This window comes from Synchiropus splendidus, chromosome 4, assembly GCF_027744825.2.
Source record: "Synchiropus splendidus isolate RoL2022-P1 chromosome 4, RoL_Sspl_1.0, whole genome shotgun sequence".
Classification (NCBI taxonomy): Eukaryota; Metazoa; Chordata; class Actinopteri; order Syngnathiformes; family Callionymidae; genus Synchiropus; species Synchiropus splendidus.
This window is the reverse complement of record NC_071337.1, coordinates 14,868,932-14,896,337: the sequence shown is the minus strand read 5'-3', so window position 1 is coordinate 14,896,337 and position 27,406 is coordinate 14,868,932. Positions and strand designations below refer to the sequence as shown.

General features: G+C 40.9%; 2 protein-coding genes across 3 annotated transcripts in view; both read right to left on the bottom strand.

The window, feature by feature from the left end:
• LOC128756759 (solute carrier family 45 member 4-like) overlaps positions 1-12,707 on the bottom strand; it is a 37,918-nt gene extending 25,211 nt beyond the window's left edge. The window contains exons 1-2 of the mRNA XM_053861396.1: positions 12,561-12,707; positions 11,398-11,479 (exon numbers count right to left, since the gene is read on the bottom strand). The gene's annotated coding sequence lies outside the window, so the exon portion shown is untranslated. The remainder of the gene's footprint in view (positions 1-11,397; positions 11,480-12,560) is intronic.
• A 1,684-nt stretch (positions 12,708-14,391) lies between these two features.
• Positions 14,392-27,395, bottom strand: pdcd6ip (programmed cell death 6 interacting protein). Of its 2 annotated transcripts, none has more exons than XM_053863938.1 (18): positions 27,105-27,395; positions 24,818-24,872; positions 24,672-24,741; positions 23,747-23,874; positions 23,115-23,268; positions 22,132-22,232; positions 20,753-20,884; positions 20,425-20,647; positions 19,897-20,020; positions 18,846-19,023; positions 17,989-18,100; positions 17,728-17,897; positions 17,069-17,317; positions 16,761-16,895; positions 16,591-16,685; positions 16,234-16,351; positions 15,946-16,154; positions 14,392-15,147 (listed from the first exon to the last, which is right to left on the bottom strand). In XM_053863938.1, exons 1-18 carry the CDS (start codon positions 27,308-27,310, stop codon positions 14,946-14,948), a joined length of 2,661 nt encoding a protein of 886 aa, XP_053719913.1. In that variant the 5' UTR covers positions 27,311-27,395; the 3' UTR covers positions 14,392-14,945. The 2 variants fall into 2 exon arrangements, with proteins under 2 accessions (XP_053719913.1, XP_053719914.1); XM_053863939.1 differs by having other exon boundaries at positions 20,753-20,869.
• Between the last annotated feature and the right edge of the window lie 11 nt (positions 27,396-27,406).

Sequence of the window (27,406 nt, the reverse complement as noted above, 5' to 3'; positions counted from 1 at the left end):
CAGTGTGGAGGGCAAGAGGAGGCTGGAAAAGTTCAAGGCCACAGACAAATAAAGAATCACTGTTGCACAGCCCAAGACATGCAAACGGCAAGAGTCTGTAAATACACACGCTAAATAACCCTGGTCTATTTCCGTGAGTGTTTATTCTTACATGGAGGAGTAGATTACCTGTGACACCAAGATGAAATCAGAGCGAGCTTGTGTCTTATTTCATAACCCACCTTGACTTTCTGGACTTTCCGCTGACAGTGGAAAAGTTTCTTTGTCACAAATCTACACCGCCTTAAATCTCAGCATGGAACCAATGTCACAGCTGAGAAGCTGACAGCAGTACTAAAAGACTGCCAGGCCTTTCATCTGATCTATAGATACTCCCTCGAATGACTAGGAGAGGACTGTCTTTAATATAAGTCAAAACACGTAGGGTTGTTCTGTGCCTCCAGATCTTTAAACAGGCCACCAGGTGAGGTTTAGGCATTGATTGTAGACAGAACACCTCATCTGAACCTTTGACAACTTAAGATCTTTTGTTGAGGGTAATTCATTGTGACAGACAAACACAATCTGTTCCGTGAATCACTGGCTACCACAAAGAAACATCTTTTGTTACTGTTCTAAATCTACTGGTATGTGTTACGTTACAAACAAAACAAATACACTTTAAATGAGTCACTTTTTAGTCCAAGCCCTTTTAACTTGTGCATCATTGGAATTAGCTAGATATACAACGTGAAGAATACAAGTTACTTTAAACAAATGTGTTGTCTGTGTTTGAGTATGTCCTTTGACACAATGGCCACCAGGTGAGGTTTAGGCATTGATTGTAGACAGAACAGTGAGGCACGTGAGCGTGACGCAGAACACCATTTTGACCTGAATACAGCTGGATATAGATTACAAGGCCAGGGACCTTGGGATCAAGTGTGCATACCACTGGGCCATGTAGATGTTTGTGTGCTATGTCCCTGACTGTACAAAGCGATGTAAGAGCCAACAGAAACAAAAAATTCTATGGGTTTTGTTACTTGATATACAGTAATAACACCCTTTCAGGGGAAAAACATGGAGCTCAATCAGTTTAAGAGACATTCAACGCCCTTATTGGAAAAGGTTGTTTTGAGTATTATCAGATAATAATAATGAGTGATATGTTTATGATTGTGAGACTGGAGCACAGAATGATGTGTGTTTGACTGTTCAAAAAAAGACTGAGTTAGAGATTTAGAGCCTGTAGGTTAATTCAGTGAAGACACGTCATATTTAAGTCCAAACAAGTCAAATGTTTGTGTTTTCTCAAACTGACGAACAACAAAACAAAGTTAAAAACTCGCCTCTCACAGCATCTCCTCTGTTATAAGAGCTTTCACCATTGCAGTGCATTATGGGACCAAGTAATGAGTGCGCTTCACCCCCACGTCATAAACATCAGATGACATGAGAAAATGGTTTTTGAACAAGCCTGTTTTGGTGGGCACGTTTTAGCCTGTCAGCAGTCAAATTTTATTTTTTTTTTTAATCACTCATAGCTTTTACATCATCTTTTGCCAACACATAGACTTGACTTGCAACCTTTGCAGCTCAGTCAACATGCCCAAGAAATCCATATTCCCAGCTAGGAGAAGCAGATGGCAGCAATAATTGTGAGAGGAAGAGAGTGTAGATGTGTGCATTATGGTGCAGTGTTGCTGCACTGCAGTAAGAGTGGGGGGTAGCACATGTGTACCAACGTGCACCAGCATCAATGACAAATCCCCTTACTCATAACGCAGCGTTCATAGCAACATACCAGCTTGGATATATGTGACATAATGAGCCTGCTGTTCGCATGCACCTTGCATTATTAACGCAAAGCTCCACGCCGACTTAATCTTTCTGCCTGTATATAAACGTATAGAGTTCCACCTTCACCTCATCTGAACCTTTGACAACTTAAGATCTTTTGTTGAGGGTAATTCATTGTGACAGACAAACACAATCTGTTCCGTGAATCACTGGCTACCACAAAGAAACATCTTTTGTTACTGTTCTAAATCTACTGGTACGTGTTACGTTACAAACAAAACAAATACACTTTAAATGGGTCACTTTTTAGTCCAAGCCCTTTTAACTTGTGCCTCATTGGAATTAGCTAAATATACAACGTGAAGAATACAAGTTACTTTAAACAAATGTGTTGTCTGTGTTTGAGTATGTCCTTTGACACAATGGCCTGTACTGTTTTCCTCAACCTGACCAAAGGTTTTTCATAAGAGCCAGTGAAAACTTCAAAGTCTGGGTCCCTACATCTTTACTGATCATTCAGTCAGCCACAGGCTGCGGTGGCTGTTTAGATCCTCATGACAATATTGCCACTTGTGTCCCAATCTGGCCCTTGGGAAACAGATAGTGAGGTGTTACCGGGGCTTTAAAGAGCTCCAGCTAGGCAGAGACCTATCACACGTGCTTCATTCACCTTACCTTACCTTAACTGAGGAAAATTTGTAACAAAAAACAAACTAAAAAGTTGTGAGAAGCAATGCAATTTGCAGTATTTGAATTAAAATACATCTATTTTAATATTGAGTTCAAGTTTTCACCATGCAAACCGGATAAACACAGGAGTTGTGTTCACATTTAAAGGCTCATGAAAAGTTTGTTGGATAACAATGCCACCGCTTGTGCTATGAAAAGGGTGGCGTTCAGACACTCTTAGTGAAACAGTTAGCAAGGATTGGGTTGAGTGTGAGATTAGCAGTCAGTAATAACAGGCCCCCAACCCCTCCTCTATTTTCAGAAATCTTCTACCTTTATGCAATGGCACGACTTGACAACTTTTGGGGTTATTCTGTCTGAAAAACGTCACTTCAGCAGTTCAGATGGCATGTGGAGAAGCCGACAAGTTGCTGACAGCAGCCTTGGCCTACTTCCACAGCAGAGTCACATTACTGACAGTGTGTCATCGTCTGCACATAACCTTCCCATACGTTTATATGCATCAACCGCATGTTACCCCACAGGCTCCGCTTTGGACCACAGTATCCCCCCCGAGCAAACCTCACATTTCACCACTAGTAACTGTATCCTGGCACTCTGACCCAGAGGAGGACTCGCAGCGTGTTCTTGCATCAATTCATGAGCCCATCCACTGGCAATGGGAGCCACTTGAGGATGTTACCCACAAGTGGTTGTGCAGGTCTGTGTCACCGTTTAGACAACCACACACAGCAGACAGCAGAACGTCTCAGCCAGATCTACAGAATATGCACTTATTTAGTGATAAATAAAAGATGCCTGAAGCCATCCTAGAATCATTACACATTTGAGTAGGGCTTGGTGCCGCATGGCAACAAAATCACTTTTTTAAAAACATCGTTCTATCACAATCTTTCAAAAGTTTTCTTTCCAAAATGTCAGTTCCAACGATAAAAGCTGGAACTATTCATGCAGTTTGGCATTTAGCATACAAAGCAAATGGTATTTGAAAATGACAGTAACAACGCCTAACAAGAATATGTGAACAATCTACACTCATCATGTGTTCAAAAAATATAAAGAGCACTCATTAAAAAAGAAAAACAGCATAATAACCAAAGAACAATCTCTACATTTGCAGCACATCGTCGTAACTGGCATCTTGTTGTGTCGGAACCGACTAGCTTGGTGGCTAATGCTACAAACACGCTCCACTATTCTCAATGACAGTTGAACACCAATGAAGAATCATTCAAATAGATGAGCTAAGGTACTCATTTTCAGAGTCAGACATTTCATGAGCACATGCTCACACAACGACAGAACGCTATATTTCGGACAGGTCTTTGCCGTCATCAGTTAGATTCAGAACACAACAACTTGTTGTAGTGAGGGAGGAGACGTGTATCCAAGTCACAGATGGGTCAGTGTTTAAACGAGAAACTGAAATCATTGAGAGATTTTCCACGATTATTGACTGAGTTTGATAAATTTACCAGCCCAACATTTGAGTGACAACTTTCCAAACGTACCCTTTTCTATTTTAGCTCTCCACATTTCCGACCTGAACTAATATTATTTCATTCTTCCTGTTGCTCCAAGGAACTTTCAAAATAAACAGCATACAATTTCCTTTTCAGTCAGTGTTCGAATATTGGATGTAAAGTCTGTGCTAGTTCAGACAAAACGACAGAGAGATTCTCATCAGAATTTGCATCAGTGGACCTGACTTGGGTGTGCATTATCACAGGAGCTAGTGCCAGCCGTGTGACGCACCTGATCCATGAGTTATGTGTTACTGAAAAGCTGTACTTAACAGAATCCTTGTTGTGAGACACCTCATGAGGTGTACCGTGACTCATGGCAGTACTCCCTGCAGGCATCTCTCTCTTTTCTTCACAGAGCATCTTCTGACAAGGCCTCGACTAAAACCATCCACGGCTTCACAATAACAAAGCTCCTCGACCCGTTGACAGCCTTGAAACATCACACTGTGTTCTGGCCTGCTGACACATTTAATAGCTAACATTCTGTTAGGAACAGTTACCACTTGGCTCAGTGTTTGTACCTTCTGTACTATAATAGTACATCATCTTTTGGAGGGTGCGGTCACCTTGCTTTGTGGATTATTTGGTTCATTTCTGCTCATGACATTCCATGGAAGACTGGCAGGTTAGTCATGTGACGACTTGTATATATTGTTGTGTGTGTACTTCATATAGGAGGATAAAGCTTCCACAAGTCATGCATTGTCAAAAATGTTCTCAGATGGACTCGGACAAAATATTCACAACAAAAGAAAAACAAACTCCTCTACCTCCCAGCAACATCACAGACATGCTGAATGGTCATGAGCAGGTGCAGCGACATTCTTTAGGACAGGTTAACATAAAACAAAATGAGGAGGGCCGTTGTCATACAGTTTCTCATGGTGGAATTTGAAAGCATCATGTGTCAAACGAGAGGCAGATAAATCACTTAACTAGGGGAGAGGAAGGTGCCCACTCCTCACCAGTAGGTTTACCTTTGTAGTAAAGGCTTTTTAATATTCAATGTTACAAGAATATTACATAATATAGAAAAGTAAAAAAGTAAAAGTCCAACAAAAGTTTGTTTCCTGAATTCATTTTTTCCACAATTATGTTTTGATTTATTTTACTGTTTTGAGCAATAGTACCACACAATTACACCCCCAACTTATTTTCATAGTATCGCCATGTATTTTTTGTTTCACAAGTTGTCAACCTTAATCACAATATTTGGGTTTTGACTCATAATATCAGGTTGCTTTTGGCTAATAGGAGGAGTGCACAATGATCTAAAAGGAAGCAGACGGCCTACAAAAAGCAAATGTCAGAGAGAATTAAAAAAAAACAAAACATGACCATCCAGTAGGCCAGCCCAAAACCGAAAAAGCTAAAGCCGACTGAGATGATAAGCAGCACTGATCTGTTCAAAAATAAAGTCATCTGGTCAGGAGTGATAAGTGGCAGGGTGAAAATTGGAACGCGGACAGTTTTAGAGGATACTATCTGCCTATCCTTTCTTAACAACATTTCCTCACCGGTTTTGAGGCAACCCTGGGTCAGTTCAAAAAACATACAGAGTTAATTGATGACTTTAAAGTGTGTGGTTGCCTGGACTGGCAGTCCATCACTCCTACCTCTCATCCTACTAGTCAGATAATACAGGGCAACAGTGGCAAAGTCAAATGTTAATTTATTAAATTAAAAAATGTTGTTTGTTTTCCAAGTGAAAAATGTTTTCACTTGGAAAGTATTTTTTGTTTAGGCTTCATCTTTTATTTTCAATCTTTTAAATTAATCGTGAATCTCTATGCAAACTAAAGACAGCTATTTACCAGAGAATAACATCTCTTACTCAGTTATGACATTTTCAATACCCTGGTCCAACAACAACCAAGAGCAGCCATCTGCCTTTGTTCTTACTGCAGTTTATTTTTCAGACAGACACGAGAGCCAACAACTCCAGTATTACATGATAAACAGCAGACTTCAAAGTGACTAAACAAACACCAACGATTGGACGTGGCCTCTAACCAACGTTAAATGTCTGTGCAAAGCTGAGCAGATTCAAAACATGAATAGCATTTTTACCTGACCACATTGCACAACGTGGTCCACAGGGTTACAATGTAACAGGCCCATAGAGGCTCAGAAAAAGACAGGAGGGAGCATTTGAGCAGGTCTGTGCCTTCTTTCTGAGAAAGCAGCATTTATAGGTGTGTGTGGTGTGTTGACAGAGATCGGGAGGATCGGCAATGGTATAGCTGTAAGTGAGATGATGAGAACACATGTGGGACGACAGACTGTTTCCATCGGAGGAAAAACACAATCAAGCCGCCTTTTCTTTACTCAGTATCACTCACATTTGTGCACAAAAACTTCTCACCAGTAGGAAATGGGTTATCTGTACATAGGATCAGCGCTCAGGATACACTGCTCTGTGTGTGCGAGTGTGTGTTTGCATGGACCAGTGAAAGTTCAGTGTAGGTCAGCTCAACACACAACAGCACGTCCTGTTTCCTTTAACTTAACTTGAGGAGTTATGAATAATCCAATTCAAAGGGCATTGATAACGGCAGACATTGTTAGTGAGAGATCAGGCATGAAGAACTGCAGCATCACGCCAAGGGATTTCAGCCGGCATTTCGAAGATGAAATCATGTTTTCATTCATAATAAGCCTGACGGACCTTTGAGAGCAAATGGCTGATAGCAAGAGCGGAGCCCGTAACAGAGGATGACTTTGAAAAAGTAGAATGCCTTCCACGTGCCACAGGACTTCTAAAACAAACTCTTGAATCATCCGTTAGTTGACTAGGTTCCCTCGGGCTGTGACAGACGCATCCCTTATTCCTCAAACTTAGGTCACGTGACACCAAATTAAAAAAGAAAAAGCCTTCCTCAGCTTCGCTTTTATCATAACTTCTCATTTCTCCGCACATTATGCACTCACGTGATGATATTTTGATATAATAGTGAGCCCCGCACGCTGAAGTTAGGAACAATGTGCCAAAGCTAGGATGCTAAACCAACATTGAAGCATCTAATATTAAAATAAATAACTGTTGAAATCTGGCTGTTAGCTCAGTGGCAGACTTGCATCAGTGTAAATGGCATTTGAGTCACCAAAGTGACTTCGCAAAAGTCTTGTTTGTTGAGGCAGCAATGGCGTGCATCACATCGCTAATTATGTTTTGCGATTGTATCATAAAGCTACACTTACGCAACGCTGAGTCCATCTTTGGGGCTTTACGTAGGCCTGGAAAAAAATCTCATATTTTTTTTGCAAAACAAAATTGATTCACAATCTCTTATTTCAGGACGAGTTAGTGTTTTTATATTGTTAAAAAAACAACAAAAATACAAACAGAAAAAAAATTGAATTTGAGACAAGAATGTATACACATCTTTTCTGAATACTGTAGCATACAGTACATAAACAACAGCCAAACATTTGAAGCTCCTCCTTCAAAAGTAACTTAAAAATGTTGTTTAAGTTGTCAGACTAGCGAGTCTTTGATGTTTACCCCTTCTTCAACCTTCACAGGTCACCTAACACTTAGGCTTGTTCACTGTGATTTTACATTTCAAGCATTTTTATCATTTTTGTGAGGTCCTTTAGAGAAGGAGTCACTCCTTTGGTTGCAAAACGTAAGATACTTCAATGCTCTTTCTGCAGTCCAGTGTGATGATGATGTCATTGTCACTTTATGAAGAATCTATGGAAGCAACTGGTGGGCCGTAAACAAGCATAGTATTTTTCTTTTAACTGCGAGCCAAAAAAACTTTGCTGAACTGGATATATCACCTAGGCCAAGCGTTAAAAGTCTGTCACTTAAAAAGTCCCTTAAAAGTCTGTTGTGGCTTGCAAATGACTTGTAAAAAAAAGCTTTCACTACTTTTTATGTATTCTGCAAATAACTTATTTTGGCACCTTATTATTGCCACCTTGGAAACATAGCAGGTTTATTTATGTAGTGTGCTAGGCCTGAGTTCTGTGAGACCGTGGCAGAAAAACCTTTCAGTAACCCGCAACAGCAGAAACTTGGCAACCCGCTGCACCAGTCACAGGGACGCCACACAGTGACAGCACCGTCCGATGACCAAGCAGGAGCGGTTCAACACTAGTCAAAGATGATGTGGACCGTCCGACTCACGTCTCACACGTTTGCTCTGTATTTCATCATTCCCTCGTTGACCATGGTGTCAAGTATCAATCACAGCCAGCTCCGTCAGCATGTGGATGCTTCAGTGTAAAATGTGGTTCCAAGCCTTATTTTCCCATGTTCAACAGTGTTTTTTTTTCCTTTCTCTGCTTTTATTTAAGATCATGATAATTACACTACATGTTTAAATGACTTGAGGTAATATTCTGCAGGGTTTTAAGGTTTTTGTTTTTACAGTTGAATAAAGATATGTTATTCGTATCAATGCATGCATCAATTACTCTCATTTCATCACAATATGTTGGTCTGGCTTATAGGGAAGAAGTGTTTCAATGTTTAACGTGTCAGATTTTGTGTTTGTAGCTTAAATCTAATTTTTCTCTTACATTTTTGCACCACATTTCAATGGCTTTTCCTTAACCTCCTCAACCGGAGATGGACTTTTTCAAAGTCAGTGAGTGCTGATAATGAACTTGTATCTCGCAATCATAATATATGTCAATACATCTATCAGTAACAATCAACTGATCCATTGTTTGTCTGTCAGCCACGAGTGTCACGTGACCAGTTTCAGTAGTTACACAAACACCAGCATTGACCGACACTCAATATTTAAGCAACTCTCTTCGTCAAGGTACTTCCTTAAATGTATACACTTCCTGTGACAAAGGGAAACTTACTAAATATCCCTTGCTTTTGTACTTCACATTTTTGCACTCTGAAACCACATTTTTTTTATGTTTACAGAATATTTATTTGACGGTTAGAGACAGGTCAGCATGAGTCAATTATTTAGCATTTACTCAAACACAAAAAACACTACCAAGCTTTCAGAGACACAGAAAACTTTGTCTGAACACTGTTTTTTTTTTTTGACTTCACTTCCACCCATCCAGTTGCACTAACGTAGTAACATCAGTGTCAATATTACTTATGCCAAATCTGTCATATTAAAATAAACATATAGTAATAAATGGGTTAGATGGATATATGCAATTGTGGAGCTATTTACGATGAAAACCTGGAATCATTTCACACGTGAGCATGGAAACTACGGGCTGAAAGTTTCTGCTACTTAATTATTAAATATCAACTTGTGGATTGCATAGACAAGGCAACAACCTAGTAAAAATCGTAGCTTCTCAGTGTGTCTCAGTACATGGTGCTTCTGAGATTAAATGTACAGCTACCTTCTCCAAGGGGGTCATGTGATCATCAGCATTTATCTGTTTTTCTATCTGTCTGTCAGCAAAAGTGACCCAAAAAAGTAACACGATTATGTTTTACAGGTGAAAATTAAGTGCAACTGCAGTAGTCGCTAAGATTGTTCAGATGTCAGTTGGGTGTGTTTACATTTCAAATTGGAACTGAGTACGGCTCGTATATATATATGTGTGTCTTGCTTTCTGTACAGACAAAAACAGGTTTGGCAGCGAAAACAAGAACTCCGTCAAACATCTATGTCGACATGCATTTGGGCTGGTCCCATCTCATATGCTCATGTGACCGCGGATGTTTGTGTGTCTGCTGGTGTCTGGCTGCCTTATTGTGTTTCCCTGTCTGAGAGAGTCTGCAGTAACCAAGTGCTGACGCGGCACCTGGTGACAGTCTGCAAACATTTCATCAAGAGGAAGTTGGTGGTTTCACTTCAAGCTGAAATGGTGTCAAAGGCAAGAGGCCCGAGCCTGAGAGAGACGGTGAGAGAGGAGATGGACAATGATCATGACGTCGTCCTCGTGACTTTTCATGATGAGGAGCAGAGGCTAATCCATTAAGGCTGGTTGTCTGTGTTGCGCATCTGACGTGTTGACCATGTTGCTGCTTCTTTGTCAGTTTGATCTAACAATATACGACACGCACTTCCTGGAAGATGGATTTCAAAGACATGATCTGACCAGAACCTTGAAGTATAAAGAGATATAAGCATGAGAAATTCTCCAGGGACATTTCAAATGGACTTGAGGTCTTTGCTGTAGTTGTCTAAATCAGACCTGGTAAGCAGAGAAACCTGGTCTACACAGAGGGATCATGGTGTCACTCTCCAGGTTCCTACCATCAGAACAATTTAAGATGAATGATGGGACTAATACCCTAATAAACTGTGGGTTTCTTCCACAGTCCAAACACATGCAGAGGTTTGTTGTTGAATGTAGACTGGTGTTTGAGCGCCAACAGTCTATATATGACCTTTGCATGTTTCCAGGGTGTCCTAGCTTCTTGCCCGACGTGGCTGGGATGGAGTTCAGCCCCCAGGTTCAAAGAATAATAATAATCAACAGGATTTCTGTCTGATACATAATGTGCCCTAACTGGTTCACACCAGGTGACTTCAACCTAAAGAATCAGTTCCCTTCTCTTTGAATAAGGACCTGAATGTTCACTTAAGTGCATGTTATGTGGCAGTGACAGCACATCATCAACTGTAGTCGCAGCCATCTGTTAGATTTCCACGCCCTGAAGGAAGCAGCACTCAGCCATCCCCCGCTCAATGGGCGAGGCAAGAGAACATTAGTGCTGCATCTACATTGTTTTTGTAGAGCTGTAGTCGATTCAATATTCGAAAACACAGTTTTCTCCCATTTTTCCCCCAGACTTTTGCTTTCAATATATAGTACATTTTGGGTGATTATATTAGTCCACTTTTTTGCTTGAATGTTTGTTTATAGTATTTTGTCCATGAGAAACTATTTTTTATCATAAATTTCGATTGAGTTAATATTTTTTTTCATGCAAGTGTCGTATTATTTAATTGCATTATGTTTACCAGTATTTTTCATGGAATTTTTTAATGTACCAAAATGTACCTTTTTGTAAAAATAATACATAAAAAATAGTAATAATTCAATATCTATTTTTCAAGCAACAGTAATGTCTCTCTATTTATAGAATTTATTTATAAAACTTATTATCTATGTATTAGCAATTTAATTATAACTGCGTAGATTTTATTTATTTTGTCATGATATATGTATATGCATTATGGGTATTGTGTTATTTGATAGCTTGTGACTTTATTGCTGGTGTGACACATTGAATTTCCCCACAGAGGGACAAATAAAGGCCATCTAATCTAATCAAATGTAATCTAATGTATTTTTTTTTTGGTAATTATCAATTTCAAATTCTGAAATAATTTAATTAAATACCTTAATTTTAAAAAATGAAAAGTAAAACAATGACAAAGAGAAAAATAATTCCCTCTCCTTCCCTCATAATATATACACATACATTGTGGTCATAATGTTTTTGACTCACCAAAGACTTGAAATCTTCAAAAATATGACTGAAACCTTCTGGTTCAGGCTGTACTTGTTCGATATGTTTCCTGTTGTTGTACCTGCACAAACAAGAGAAAAGAATTCAGGTTCAAAACACGCCAACACAGTGCACATAACTCACAAGCCGAGAGCCAAACTCACTGAATCAGCTCACAGCGTAACATGGAATCAATACAGAAGCAGGACAGAGGACACGCACGCTCGACCTTCCCCATCCGCACCAACACAAACCTTATACGACACACTGGCCTGGCTAAATATATTGTAAGCCAACTAAGATGAGTCGTCACTCTGAGAGACAGTCGCCATCAGAACATGATGACTCCATCATGACTCCATGCGCTGTCAAAAGATTATTTCCCATTTGATATACAAATGCAGCTCTGATGCCGCAGGGCTGGTCTGCATTTGTTTGTGCCACCTTGTTTTCGGATTAATATGTATTCAGGTGTCTGACAGACAAGTCAATCACAAAGGCACCTCAGGTCGATGGCGAGACACAAGTGAAAACACAAACAAACTGACATAAGATCTTCAATAACTTTGCTATTTGCTGCTTGGGACGGTGACCAGAGGCGTTGATCCACCACAGGATCCATCCAACCCCTCTGACAGCAGCTCACAAGCCGAGAAATGCATTTGTGGGGAGTTGTAAACAGGAATGAGGTTTCTGAAGTCAAGAGTCGGGATCATAAATCAGCAGGTGATTGACAGCTCCTTGTGAGGCAATAAAGATTCAAGTCCACATGCGGACGATTTGAAGTGTAATTCCTGCCACTGAGGCTGGTTTTCTTCAGCGACCACAGGTGTACGAGTCATGAACCGTTGTTGTGGTCTCAGTGCAAATGCAGCTTATTCCTCTAATCCCATCCAGCGCTGCTTTTCACAGAATATCAACAAGCTTGTTAGGAGGGGTGGGGATTGAGAACACCTCCAAGGCGCTCACCACTGTTTTTGTTTTTGACACGGGCCTAGCAAAACTACAGTACGTGCCTCCCCCGTCACCTCCCCCTCCTCCCTCCTCTGCAGCAGCAACCTGAGATGCTGTGTACTCCGCCGGCCGGAGCCTCTTACCAGCCGCCGCTCTCACCTCCCCACCACGGTACACTATCCGGCGCTTTATCCGGAGTCTGCACTCACCGAGCCGCGTAGTGTCAGCCACCGTGTCCGCGAAGCGTCCCGACATTCGTCCCGACAGGCGGCCGTTACTGTTGCACAGGTCGTCCGCAGCGCCTGCGACTGGAGCCAGAGCTTTAATACGCCTCTAAAGTAACGTCGGGGGAGAGACGAAGGCTGGCTTCCGTCGACGTCACTGTACATTTGCATAAAGGGGTGGAGTCGAGGGCGCGCGACAGATGCAGTCGTAAATAAAATGTTTCAAAACAAGAAAAGCCAGATTTGTCTACATGCTAGTATATTGGAATTTATTTAGGTTCGATTTAAAATACGTTTCGCGTATACGTCTAAATGTCGTGGAAAATTTATTTTTAGATTGGATTTGATGCAAGTACATAATTATTTGCATTATGATGATAAAATATTTTTTTTATCTCATATCCAACGGTGAATAGACAATAAGTGATATTAACATTTTAATATCCCCACACGCAATCAGCCTTTTAAGGCAGATTTTTCATAGGTGTGTGAAATTGGAGTTTTGAAATGCCAGATATTTGCACAAGCTTAAGTGCCGCAGTAATATCTTTTTTGTCATTTTGACAGTCACTGACGAATTATTAAGGTGAGGCTGTTCTTAGTGTTCAGCAACACCCACTATAGAACCATGACATACAGTGCCATAAAGAAAAAGAGTTTAAAGCATACAATGAGCTTGCATCTACTGGTTGCAGCCATTGTTTCAGTCTACTTTTCATATCCATCAAACACATGTGACACTTAAATGAGAAAGACAATTTTCTTCTGCTTCTACTTACAAAAGTGTTACACAGGAATAGTGATGAAAAAAAGCCAGTTTTTAAAAATGAAAAGAATGCTGACTTTGTTTGACCAGAATTGCATTTTTGTTTTGCCCTACTTTCTTGATAGTTTGACACCTGTGACCTAGAACACTTATTAGTCTTTCTCTGGGGCCATGAGAACATGCGAGTGTGAAATCTTTCAAGGGAACAAAAATCACAGCCAAGAGTAAAAATACAGTTCGAACATGAAATGAGCACAAATAATAAAATGTATAAGGATTGTTTAAGAAAATAGACTAAATAATATAAATGTTATCATGCATTCCATCTGTCTGAGCTTTGCCTCTAGCCTTCTTGTGCACTCTGACTCTTGCAACCCCTTTTATCATCACGCACCTGCCTTTGTCCTGAAAACATGACAGCCAAACACTTACTCAGGGTCACGGTGTCAAGTGTTCGGCTGTTTGCCCCTTTCTTTTCTGTGATTATTGAATGGTTTATTTTTTTTGCTTTTCTGTTTTGCACCAAGTGAATAATCCTTTAAGAAAGAACATTAAAGAAGAAAGTTCAAAATCTACTTAGACGCCAATTTTAGATGGCGGATAATTGAGGGTCATCTGCAGTGGGAATCAACAAATTGGATTTAGATGAAGGGATAGCGTCTAATCTAGGAATGAGGCAGGTAGGCACAAGAGCATCAGGCAGAAAATGACACACTTTGGGAGCCACTCTTAAAGCGATCCCTAGAGCACAGTAGGAGTAAGGAGGACAGTCACGACTGAGAGGGAAAATGAAGAACCAGCTTGAAAGAAAAACAAAAAAGGTCTCACTAAGACTGCACATCTATTTTATGACAGATTATTACCTTAATATTGCTGAATGAAAATGCTTCTGTACCATGGAATGGTCGGTGACCACCCTTAACCAAGATGCATTGCATCAGACTAAAGTAAAACAAAGCAGAAATGTACCCTTTGGAATCTAGCTTTTGTTTTTAATCACATAGGAATAAAAAATAATGCACAGAGAAAGAGACGACATCAAATTGGGAGTTTTGTTGTCCATAAAGTGTCTTATTTATACATACACATCCATGTAATAGAAGCTCCCACCATTACAGAACTCTGATTGTTACACAGAAACACCCCAACCTTCCCTGGGTGAAGGAGAAAAGTAGCAGAGAAGAAAAGTCATCTACAGTAGAAAACCTTGTTTACAGAGGTTTTTACATCAGCCAGACGCCAGTGTTCATTACAAAAACAAGAGTGCAGCAGAATGAGAAGCACTGACAGAGGGCTGATGGTGCGTTTGTGTGGCTAGTCAGAGTTCCTCGGTGCTCGGCGTCTTACAGCTTCAAGGAATTTATTCAGGTTGTACACTAAACAACAACAAAAAAGATCATCCTCAGAGCTGAAGTAGTTAGTGCATCAACCATCATTTAGAGAGTACAGGGGAAAAGTGCCATGAGAATTAAGAAGAGAGGTATAAAAAAGATTTGTGGAACGTTCCAGACTTCCCCTTACTGAAATATGCAGTTAGTAAACTCAAGATGAGATGAAGTGTTATTGCTGGGGGAAAGAGAAATAACAAGTGGATCAGATGAGAGTTATTGCTGGGGATAGTAGGGCTGCTGCTGCTGAGGGGGCTGCTGAGGGTAACCAGGATAAGGCTGTCCAGCAGGTGGCGGTGTAGGGTATCCACTCGGCCCCGGAGCGGCCTGGTACGGCATGAAGGGCATATTGGGCATGTTAGGCATGTTGTACTGGCCATATGCGTAGGGGTTGTAGCTCATGGGCATCTGGTAGTACCTGCAAGACAGAAGAAGCCGTCATGACCTGCACGCTGAATCACGCATACTAGTGTATAAACATTCAGCATAAAGCGTCGGTTTTCTATGAAAAATACAAAAGTGATATCTGATAACAAATTGGCAAAAGTTATTTTTGACTTGTATAATGTGAAGTGAATCAGCAGTCAAGGCTTGGTGTTGTGCAGCAAAGGACGGCCCATGCGGTTTGGATCCAACAGACCAGTTACTGTTACTCAAATTCTTGGAAGGGTTCTACTAAAGTGTTGTGAGATACTGCTTAAGCAGGCAAATTCAACAGTCAACTAAAATGATACACTGTGGCGCAGACGACACACTACAGTAGCTCATCTGTTAGCCAGACCTCTCAACATACAGTACATACAGCACCTCATGACCATTAGGAGGTTCTTGATCTTCCCCACAGGAGTGGCAGAATGGCAACCTCATGTTCGGGTGAATTGGTGAGCTCTTTAAAAACAAGCTCATATATTCATTAATTTTTTTCATATTCTGCTCTACAACTACGTAGCGACTACATTTAGGTGCAGAGGACTATAATATTGAAAACTAGACGACATGCTTGGGTGTTATTATTCTCAATATAAATGCCACAATTTTTCAGTCTGCCACAGTGAGAGTGAAGGTTGACGGCAGAATAGCAGGCGCCTTCCTGCATACTATGTAGCTCTCTTAAACTCAGCTATATCCACCATTGATCAAAGTTCAATAAATTGACTGTCCATTCTTTCAGTGTTATGTGTGATGCTTCAGTACAATGGAAAACGATGACACCAACCCTGGGTAGCCCTGGTAGGAAGGGTAAGGTGGTCCTTGAGCTTGGGACGGGGCCACAGGAGGCGGATTGGAGGATGGGCCAGCTGTTGCCGGGGGAACAACGGTAGGACCTGTTGCTGCTCCTTGCGGTGTGAAGTTGGGTGGAGGGGGCCTAGATGGGGGCTGTGGTTTTGGCTGGGGCTGCTGCTGGGCTGGTGGAGGTTGCTGCGGCTATAGAAACACAAAAGTCAGCAAAAAAAAAAAAAAATGCTTTAATCCCAAAATTTTGGCTGTGAAGTTTGCTGCTTACAAAAACTGTTCGCGGTGCAGGAGTCGGGCCACCAGCAGGGGCAGCAGGGTTGCTCTGATAGGCAGGAACGTTGAAGGATGGAGCACTTGGCTCCCGCGCGATACTCTGCTGCAGCTCCCTGCAAACAAAATGAACATTCCTTCAAACAAAGCAAGCCATGGACAATGAGTTTCACATTGTGGAAAATAAAATACATACATGGAAAATTTCATTAAAAATAAAAGCAATTTTAATCAGCAAGATAAGATCAACAGAATAGTTATATAGCTGCAACTGCGGTAAACAATGTACTTTAATGACATTTTCCTATCATCTGACCAACCCATTAAAAATAGTTTCAATTCAAGTAGAACTTACTTGAGCAGTTCATCGCGCTCTGTCTTGCGAGCAAAGACAATGTCGCTGCATTTGTTCTGGAACTTGAGCAGGATCTCTGTCAGGTCGTTGTAGAACTGCAGGCGTACAAGAGAACAAGCAAATGTCTTGTGAAACTCTCCTTCTCTATACAGAGGAGCGTGTGGGTCTACCTTGGTGCCTTCACGCAGGTTGCTGCTGATCTCGATGTAACTGTCATGAGCAGAGGCCAGCTTTTTCAGAACCTCCTCCCGCTGGTTGGCCTCAGAGTTGGACTGCTTCAGACGGCTGAACTCCTGGTGGGACGTCTTGACACACAGTTGAGGACAGTTTAATGACTGATCATACTTGAAAGAAATCATAAGAGGCTCAGCAACAGAATAAACATAGGTTCTCAGTAAAACTCAGCTTTGATTTCTTCAGAAAGAAGTTTGTATAACATGCGACGTACACACAATGGAACAAAAATACTCTTATATACCTGAACTTGTGCCAGCAGTTCTTCCTGCCTCGACAGACTGGCAGTCACTCGCTGGTTGTGAGAGCCGTACATCTGGTCCAGCTGAGTGAGCGACAGTTGCTCTTCATTAATAGCTCCGTCCTGAGCAAGGGCCGTCAGGAAGGTAGTGGACATGTCGAAAGTGGCAGACTTGACCTCCCCCTCAAGTTTCTCTCTCTCCTTCTTCACCTCATCCAACTGGGAAAGCTGGGCACGCAGCACGTTCACAATCTGGTCGACACAAGAAATGGTCAGCGACATGATGAAGTTGGAAGATATTGAAGTTCTTAAAGGCAGACGTGGATGTAAAGTTGTGGCAACCCGTGACAGGAAGGGCACCGTAGTCAAAGACAAGAAGACTCTACGTTACTTTGTATATTATATTCAATTTGTTTTGCCTGAACAGTGCTGAAAAGTGCTTTTAAGGTTAACTGTAGTCTTTCTCTAACTTCGATTACAAGCTGATGCAACAACTCCCAACAATGCGGAGTAACTTAAGCCTCCTGTTGAAACACATTGCTGTGAGAAGAGAAAAGAGTGCCATCATCAGGATTTAGCATTAAAAAAGCCCATAGAGAAAAAAAACAAAATGTGTGTTGAGATAGAAAGATAGAAACGGAGAGGATTCTTGAGGAAATTACCTCGCTGCCTTGGAGTGATCTGGTGGGGTTGGCTGATGGGATGGCTGCATTCAGCTCATTCTCTGGTTTACACAGCAGCGCGATCATCTCACAGTGGGTGTTGTAGCGCTCTTTGACCACTTGGTCGGCTTGTACAGCCTTGTCCAAAATGTTGCGGAAGTTGGCGCCCTCTGATGGAGGAAAGAGAGAGAAAAACAGTTATTACCAACGACATCTGAACGAAACCAGCAAAAAGAATGGACTCCTGTTTGGTCAACTGACCTGCACGAAGGGGCTTGTAAAGGTCTCCAGAACAGGTTCTGTTCCAGCGTTGGTTAAACTTCGTTCTCAGCTCATTGTCTGTCGTCTCTTCATCATTGAGGATCTTGAGGGACTAGAAGATAGACATCGCCACCGCCATCACATTAACAAGAGATGAAGAAGGCAAACTTGACTCCAACTTCTCCATTTAAATAGACATGAAATATGAACATGAATAGCACTTAAAATGAAGCTATATGTAGCTGTGTAAAATGGCCAAGAGTGTATTATGATTGAGTGTGACTTAAGCTTGAAGTTTTAGCTTTTCTTCAAGATTGTGAAACCCAGTGTCACATGATGGATTGTTAGATCGCATCTGACATCAATTATTAAAGGAAATCATTGCTAAGTGAGTCATACCATAGTCTAAAATTACACAACTTTCCGCTTACACAGTTACAAAACAAATAAATGACAAAAACATGTTGTTTTGTTTTTATACTTCGGTAACAAAGTTGGAAGGTTTTAGTTTTGCTGTCTTTTCTTATCTTGCTGTTATTTTTGGGATTTTCATTTACAAAGGCTGCATTTCATTAAGGGGAGTGGACCATTGCTTTTGAATTTCTAGCCTTTTGGGAAGGCGCTGAAGTTCTAATGATAAACAAGAGAGAGAAAATTCAAACCATCTGCAGGGGCTAATGAAATTCAAAGCCATTTCACCACACATCCTGAAAGCAATAAATCTGTTATTGGATTTGTGTGATTCCATTTTCTTGTTTAAGTGGATTTAGACAACATTAGTGTGTCATGTGTTCGACCCTGATTCACACAGCAGAGGTATCAAACCATGCTTTTTGAGATTTAGGTACAGAACTGACCTCATCCAGGATCTCTCGGTTGCGAGTTAGAAGCTCAGGCAAATCTTTAATAAGCTGCTCAATGCTCTGCAGTCCACCTTGCTGCACAATGGCCCGTGCTTTTTCAGCAATGGATTGAGGGATTGAGTCTCCAGAAAGGTCTTCCAGAGCAGCCGGCAGGTTGAGTGATGCCAACACACTGATGAAAAGTTACTTGTTAGAAATAAGACTTGAATATCTGAACAGACACTCATTCCCTCTCCCTTTTCAACATGTACAGCCTTCACTTGCATTACAGAGTACATTGGAGTCCCATTCTGACCTAAATTCATGTATTTATATACACATTAAGCAAAATTTTTAGGCTGAGACAGGGTGTCCCTATTGGTGACTATATATGGCTGCACAAGCCATCTAGTGTGTTCCAGGTGCATGATCCCCACATAAACTTGAATCTCCCTCTTAAACCCTACTTCCCACACTTTGAGGGGCAGGTTTAGCTGACAGCTTCAGACCACCCACCCATAACAACGGCCATCCATGCGGTCAACCAATCAAATGCGAGTCTTGTGACTTGCGAGATGTTGATACATGTAACCTTAAGATTTCGCCCCAAAACAAATATGGCACCAGTGATCACAAAGCTCCAAGTCCACAAAGGCATGAGACTCCCCAAATTTCAATGTAATTCAGTGAAACACCCTTTTCATGGAAATCAGTATGCCAGCACTAATGATGGGAATTTAGGGTGCCTGCTGAAAAAAACAGGGTGTAAAAGAGGGCATCTAGTTTCTCATGTTTTTTTTTTATTTCATGGTGTCCTGCATGCCCTGACAACTCTCTAGCTAAAAGGCTGCACATGGATGATAGTAGCAGAATTAACTCCACAATAAAACCAAAAATACATTTTTACTTTTGATTCCCAGGCACAGACAATATGACATCTTTGGATATTATAACAACAATAGTAATAAAAAAGCAAAACAACGTTGTCAATTAAGTGAACAGGAATAGCCGTGGTTTGGACAAAACATAGAAAAAAAATGGCGCAATGTCAAGAACAACAGCTTACCCGTTACAGAGATTGGTGGCCTCCCTCATCGTGCCGATCATTCTATTAACAGTCTCAGTCTTCCTCTGGTTGTAATTGCTCAGAGACTGCTGCACTGCCATTGGAACCATCTTCTCAAACAAGTCTGAAAATTTAAAATAAATGAGATGACTTGATTTCCATAAGTTGGCTGCTGATTCACTGTGGTTCATTGGCATCTGCAGTATGCCACGAATGCAGTCGTGAACAATGACAATGTTTGCATTGTCACATGCACTTAAGCGTTTTACAATTTCAAGGGTAAATAATATTAAAAGCCAATATATATTTTTATGGTAACTATGTGTTTATAATATTAAAAGCCTGACTTCCGTCCAGACAAATTTAAATGATGTCTTGCATATATTATAATTGACCTGCAGTGTAGGGCCGTTATTTTCTCCGTGCTGTTTAAATGGATGTAATAATAGTTGCTGAAGATTACAATACAGGCTCATACAGGGATAACATCATCTGTATGTACATTGGAAGCTGGTGTTACGTTGGTACCTGTAAACTTCTGGCTCAGAGGAGGCGTGATGGCTGTAGGTTTGGCCAGTGTCGCCTTGCCGATATGCTGGAGGTCACCTGTCCCAGGCACCCGATCGTGGTAGATGAAGTCATTATCCTTCTTGGCTGCCTGGAGGGTTCGGTTGATTTTCTCACTCAGGTCTTTAACGCTAATGTACTCATCATAGCGAGACGCCACCGTCTTCACCAGCTCTGCTGCATGCTGCGAAGAGGAAAGAACCAGGATATTATTTCTCCCTATGAACATTTGGAAAGGACTTCTGTCTTCCTGCTAGCATTTAACAGTAATAATGTAATACAACTTTACCTGCAGACGTGCAATCTCCTCCCCAAAACGCTTCTGTTGCTTGGCCACAGCGCTCTGGTAGAGTTCAGCATTGGCCTGCATGATGCAATGCTTATCTGCCAGCACCGACAGCACTTCCTGAAAATAAAAATACTGACCAGGGAGAGGAACCACAAAGCAACACACACAAACAAAATGTACACAGAAGCACACACACGCACACACACAATGGCAGGGCAGTACATGTGGAATTAAAAAAAAAAAAATTTGCAAGGTCAAACCAAGAATGACATCGCCAACAGAGGCATGAAAGTAAGCAGTCGGGGCGTGCAAAAATATAAAGAGAATAAATAAAAGTGCATTCAGACAATCACCACAAGGGATGCAGAAAGTAAGGAAGGAAGACAATGAGAGAGAAAACAGAACAGACTATGAGTGTTTTACAGAAATTCCCAGTGCCCAGATATCAAAACCTAGGGTACAAATTACGGGTTTCATCTCGATCAATTTAAACTTTCCTCTTAATCTATGTGCATTTATACAACCTTTACTTTTTAAATATATGTCATAATCAATTCTTTTAATTCTACTGACATAATCAATAAAGTGTTAATGTTAATTCAGAATACAAGTAACATGTTCTCAATAATATCAATGTATCTCAGTGTATCACCCTAAAAGCCAAAAAGTTCAGGTGTGCAACGTTTAAGGTAAGTGCAGTTAATACGCCACCAAGTGAGCACATTGAAACTGACCAATGAGAACAGACCCAAAACCCAAGCATCACATCAACCTTTCGCTTGTTGCAGTGTCTGCGGTCTGGGACTACAGTTTTTTTCAAAAACTGATGAAAAATGAAAACAATTGCAGACATGCATCAGCTGCAGAGCTCCCAAAAAAGAGAGCAGTTCACCAAATACTTTAACTTTAACATTTAATTTTTCAACAGGAGGGTATTTATATTTTCATTCTTGGATAATATTATGGTGATTCTAATCAATATTATGATCCATTAGAAAGTATTATATACCCCATCATAGCATGAATCTACTTCATGTGGCTTCATGGCTGCGTTGCCTACTGTTTTATTTAAGTCTTTGCGGGTTAGCGTTTTGTACCATTGTTAAATGTTAATCTCCTTTCACAAAGACGATAATGAAACATCTCCAAGAAAGGCATTAGACTTCTTTCTTTCATGAGTTCTGTTCATTCCCAGGACAAGCACTACCCTGACATCTAGCGGCGTGTATTCAGACTGCAGGATGCCAAATCGTTCCTTTGTATTTAATCCATCCTAACGTGGTCTATGACACAGCAACAGAAGCCTTTAAACGCCACACAGTTGGTTCATTATCTTTACCTCTCATAAGTTGTCATTTCTATGCGCATGTTTCACATACCTTGGGGAGGTTGTCTTTGCACTGGCACTGCTTAAATGCATCTCCGTAGAAATCAGCTGCCTGGTTGGCCAGCTTTGCAACAATGGCCTCCTTCATTTTGTCTAATGGGGAAAAAAACGAACATTTTGAAAATCAACAATCACATACATTAAATTGCCAACAAAAAAAAAAGAGATTTTCAGTGTGTCTACTCAGGTTGCAATAATTTATGGCTGCTGAAATAACATCTCCCTGCATCTTTCGAATTAACCGACCTCCGATGGCCAAGCCCAAACAGCTAGGCACTGAAGAAGTGCTATTTGCAAAAGCTAAATACAGAAAGTGGCAGACCATTTGCATTTTTTTCAAAAAATCCTAAATGGCCTGAGTATTGTCAGACACAGCACATGTCACAAAGAAGGCAGCACATCATAACTACCTCTGAGTCCAGACATGTACCACTCTGAGCTCAGCTGCTCAAAACTGTGTAGCAAAACCAATAATAGCTACATAAAACTACAGTGGTGCCTCTGTTTTCGAATGTCCTGGACTTTGAACAAATCGGAGTTCGATTCGGACTTCTGATTTCGAACGAAAATCCAGAACTCGAACGCCCCCGAAAAAAGCCGGTAAAAACATAACGTGCGCGGACCGATCAGCTGACCCACGACGCGCTTTGTTATTGTGTGTAACGCAGCCTCTGTATGCAGACGTGTCCCGTTAGCTACATTTACTGACGGTTTTTTCTTCATATTGAGGTGTAAAACCTTTCCTGTCTCCGCACTGGACCGTGGTAGAGTGTCACGGGTGCTCGCTCTCGACACCTCCGAGGCTGGAGCACACACTCCAGGGTTTGATGTCCTGTTCTCGGCTAAAATCGATTTAGATTTCGAACAAATCGCTTCTGGAACGGCCTTCTGGAACGTACTGTGGTCGAGAACCGAGGTACCACTGTATCTGAAAAACATTCAAAACACTGATGGGAGACCAGTCTATACAAGTACCTGAGGCAGCTTTCAAAAAGAAGACCTCCTGTGCCTGAGCCAGCATGATCTGGTGCAGGGCACCAACAGTTTCTGGACAGATGTCCATGGGAGGCTCCCTGTTCAGTGCAGTCAGAACTGTGTCCTTGATGTGGCCAAAGGCTCCGCTGGACAGCTGAAAGAGAAACTCAGTCAAGGGACTAGTCTTAAGAATGAAACTCTCCACATAATAATGAAAAATGATATTGGTGGTCCTTGTATTGCAGTATAGACTGTAACTAGTACAAAAACATACTATTTCTTTTTGCACACAGTGCCAATCTGAAAAACACGGTTTTTCACGGTTATTCAGAAGTTACAAATTTCTTCTTATCAGGGAAATACCATGACAAAATAAAGGTTAAAGGATACACCTTTCAATTCCATTATGATGAAAATTATAATGAATATTTTTCTTCTTTAACTGATGCCAAATACAGATATTCCTTAGGAAGATGTTTTGTTCCTTTATATACTAAAAACAAAGCAATGACCAGTTAACTTGTCTGTGATGCAACCCAGTTTGTAAATGAACAACAAGCAATTCCAACAAGCACTTTCTCCATCCAATTCGATACATTATAAAGCATTAAGTGCAGGCGGTGTTCATCTACCTGAAAGTACTTGGCTGCTGCTTTAAGTCCTTCGTCATTGTCAAGGTTCTGCTCAGATGCGATCTGGCTGGCCAGAGCTGCAGCGTTAAACAGCACGCATGTTTTCTCGTAGCCCAAACTCGCCAGAGCTGCAAAACAACGAGTCATGTGAATATTCAAAATGTACTCCTGATTTCATTAACAAAGCACCAGTACATTTCATTTCTGGTCAAGTGGCTTGGTTGGTACATAATTAAGAGGGAAATGTATGATTTCATCAGTGAAAAGGAAATGACTTTTCCGCCACTACTCTTCCAGATAAATAATAGCAGGTGAGACACCAGAAAATGAAAGTCTGCACCACACCCAGTGTAATGTGACTACAGATGCACTTCCAAGTTTTCTCTCTTATTTAGATGTACTTTCTTTCATCTCTAAACTATCAGACAGACTATCAGACGTTTTTCTATACAGAGAGCAGTGACTCCACACAACAGTTCCATTAGCTGGAATTTCTGCTTTCTGTCCCTGGGAACACTGGGAATCATTCCACTGTCATGAGCTCCAGCAAATCAGCATAACAAACCAAATATTTCAGCATGACTGGTTTACATAGGAGTAGCGGCTAAAAACGAGGAAAGGATATTTCTCCAACGCATGCTGTATTTAACAGTACAAACAATTTTAATCGCAAATCTTCATCTTTAATCGGTTTCATTTTTTTAAAATATAATTTATCCTTGTTATGTCAGATGCTCCTCATGAACAGTGTTAGCTTCCTTACATCTCATTAGATGTGGTTGCCCAGTGTCATCTCAGAAGGGAATTTAAAAAAAAAAAAAAAAAAAAAAAAAAATATATATATATATATATATATATATATATATATATATATATATACACACAAAACATGCGTACATATACAAAAACAAAACATTCCACTTACCAAGCTTGACAGATCCGCCGAACAGTGATCCTTTATCAAAAGCATCTTTCCATGTGAAGGTTAAACACAGCTAAAGGAACAGAGAGAATCTTTGTGTACAAGTCACTCAGAAGCATCACACTAATGTGCACTGACCAATCAATTACCTGGTTTTCTGAGAAGGGAAATTTGGCCTCCACAGCACACAGCTGATCATAATATCTGAGATGGGGGTAGGAAGAACAGAAGGAGATGGGGGGGGAGAGGGAAGAGAGAATTATGAATTTATGAATTATGAAACTTCACTGTTCACATATGCAGATTAGATTAAATCGGAACAAAGATAAAATACAAGTTTTGTTTGTAAGTATGTGTGATCCAGCTGTTTTGTCATGCTGTACTGTCCTGTACTGTACTGATGTACTGTCCTCTTGGTCGTTTGGAGTGTGCATTTTCAATGTTCTTATTTCTTCACAATAATTGTTAATTTATAATAATTATTATTTTATGCAATTTATTTGTCTAGTCTTATTTTTACAGCATTAATTTATCTATGATGTCTTACAATTTGTCTAATTATACAATATGTAGCTGCATTATGCATTTATCAATTTCATGTACTTCTTAAATATTTTGAGTTTGTCTTAAATGTATGGCTGCAGTGACTCGAATTTCCACACTGTGCAATGAATAAAGGCAATCTTATCTATCAATCTATCTAAAAAAAACATGATATATTTCAAGTCCAAGTGATGTAATAATTATAAATGCCAAAAGGGACACAAATAACTTCCTGTTTGGTAAGAAGGAAGTAATAAAAGAATGGCATCTGGCTTGCTGTGAAATTCAAATTTCAAAAACTAGACGAACACCATTGGCTGCAATGACATCACTGCTCATCTATAGAAGCATGACAAACCAGCAATCTCATGTGTCAGGATGAAAATATCTGGACAAGCAAGTATTAGATAAGAAAAGAATAAGCATGGAAGGGAATCCCCAAAGTAAAACTTAAAATACTCAACAAAAGGTTTCCATCTACTATTTTCATCTTTAAGTTAAAATAGTTTGAGGGCATAAACAGACGCTCGCATGCAGGTAAGTTGAGATGACGGCCAACTTTCATTGAATAAAGGGGACTCACACTAAACAATAGTTACTAAGGCAACATCAGCCATGTGTCTGCTTTGAAAGGGACCAATCACCATGGCTACCATGTTTGAAGGGTTGCACGTGAAGAAAGTAACAATGTGACTGGAACTTGAATCACCATTCTGCAATGGTCTGGTCCAGCAAAACAAGCGGGTTATAAATGATGTGTTTATCAGAAAAAATGTTTTTGTGCTCACAGCAAATGAACAGTGAAGTGTGACATGACTCACTAAACGTCACACCAGTGACCAACCAACACAGCACATGATCATAAAAGGTGAAGTAACCATTAACAACCAACACTGTTCATGCTAGTCCATGAGTGTTCCAGGCAATACCACTCCACATTGACTCATTCCTTAAATAAAGGATGGGAGGGCAAAGTCTGTTTTTAAGCTGCATTCAGGTGTATATAAGGCCAAGCTTCCCATTAAGGAGTTAATGAATAAATCATAGAGGAACTAAGATGCGACCATTTCTTATGGGTTGTGCGCTACAGCATTGATGTAATAATGTACATCACAAAAGCAGTTCAAACAATTGAGTTTCATGTCTGTAGCGCAGTGATGCCCTACATTCTATTCTTTGTAAATGACAGATGTTCACGGTTTACAGTTCAGTTGACACGTGGTAAGCACTATCTTTAACGTCGTAAGAAATTACAGTAGTTAAAGAAAATTGAAGTATTTGTCGTAATTGTAGTAAGTATTTTGAGTTAACACAGCAGGGGGGGTACCCTGTTCCATTGACTTCATATGTGGTTGACATCTGCCAGAACCCCACAGTGACGTCATGTCTTTGAGCAGGGCACAACTCAAAAATAATAGCAAATTAATGTTAATTATTCTGTACGGTGTAAACACATTTTGAGTGACCAACCGGGAGTCGTTTCCTTTGTCATCACGAACTGTCATGAGACACTGGCAGCGACTATGACCTAGCACGTTATTGTACCGTAACTTATATAATGCTTACGCACAGTGGAAACTATGACTGGGTGACACTTCAAACAAGGATTTGTTTGAACTGTGAGAGTCCACCGTCAGATTTGGTTGATAAGCACTCGAGGTTTCCTGACTAGTTTAAGCGGATTAATAAGGCACAGCTAAGAAACGCGCCATGTTTAAGTCACAGAAACCGACTAACTTTAGCTCGCGACGTTAGCAGCTCGACGCTAAAACATCTGGGTGCGGCTTCGCTGGTCGAGAAACCACCGACACAGGTGAAACAGCTCCACCGCAGTGACACACACGGCAGACGGGTCCGGCCTGTTCCAAGCGCGGGCCTTCCTTCACTCTTTACCTGAGCAAAAGCTCCAGGGAGCTCTCGTGTTTGTCCAGCGGCCTTCCCACCGCACTCTTGCGGAGCTTGTTCAACTCCTCTACGGCGCGGATGTATTGCGTTTGCTCCTCGCCCGCCGGGTATGTCGTTGTCACGAATTTGGACAGCGGCTTGACCAGGTCCACTTCGGACGACTTCTTCAGGGGAACGGAAATAAACGTCGCCATGTCGGAGGAGCGTTGTGTTGAGTCACGGAGCTCTGTCGATGAGCGACAAACACAACAACAGTGAGCTGTCGTCCACTTCCTGGTTTCGGTCGGAGG

Bases quoted from the DNA above. Each gene is read 5' to 3' on its own strand.
- pdcd6ip (XM_053863938.1), bottom strand. From the start codon at position 27,310: ATGGCGACGTTTATTTCCGTTCCCCTGAAGAAGTCGTCCGAAGTGGAC. The intron at 23,875-24,671 runs GTAAGTGGAATG...GTTGTTTTGCAG, and splicing joins CGGCGGATCTGTCAAGCTTG to CTCTGGCGAGTTTGGGCTAC. The intron at 16,352-16,590 runs GTAAGTTCTACT...TTTTGTTTGCAG, and splicing joins GAGCGCGATGAACTGCTCAA to GGAGCTGCAGCAGAGTATCG.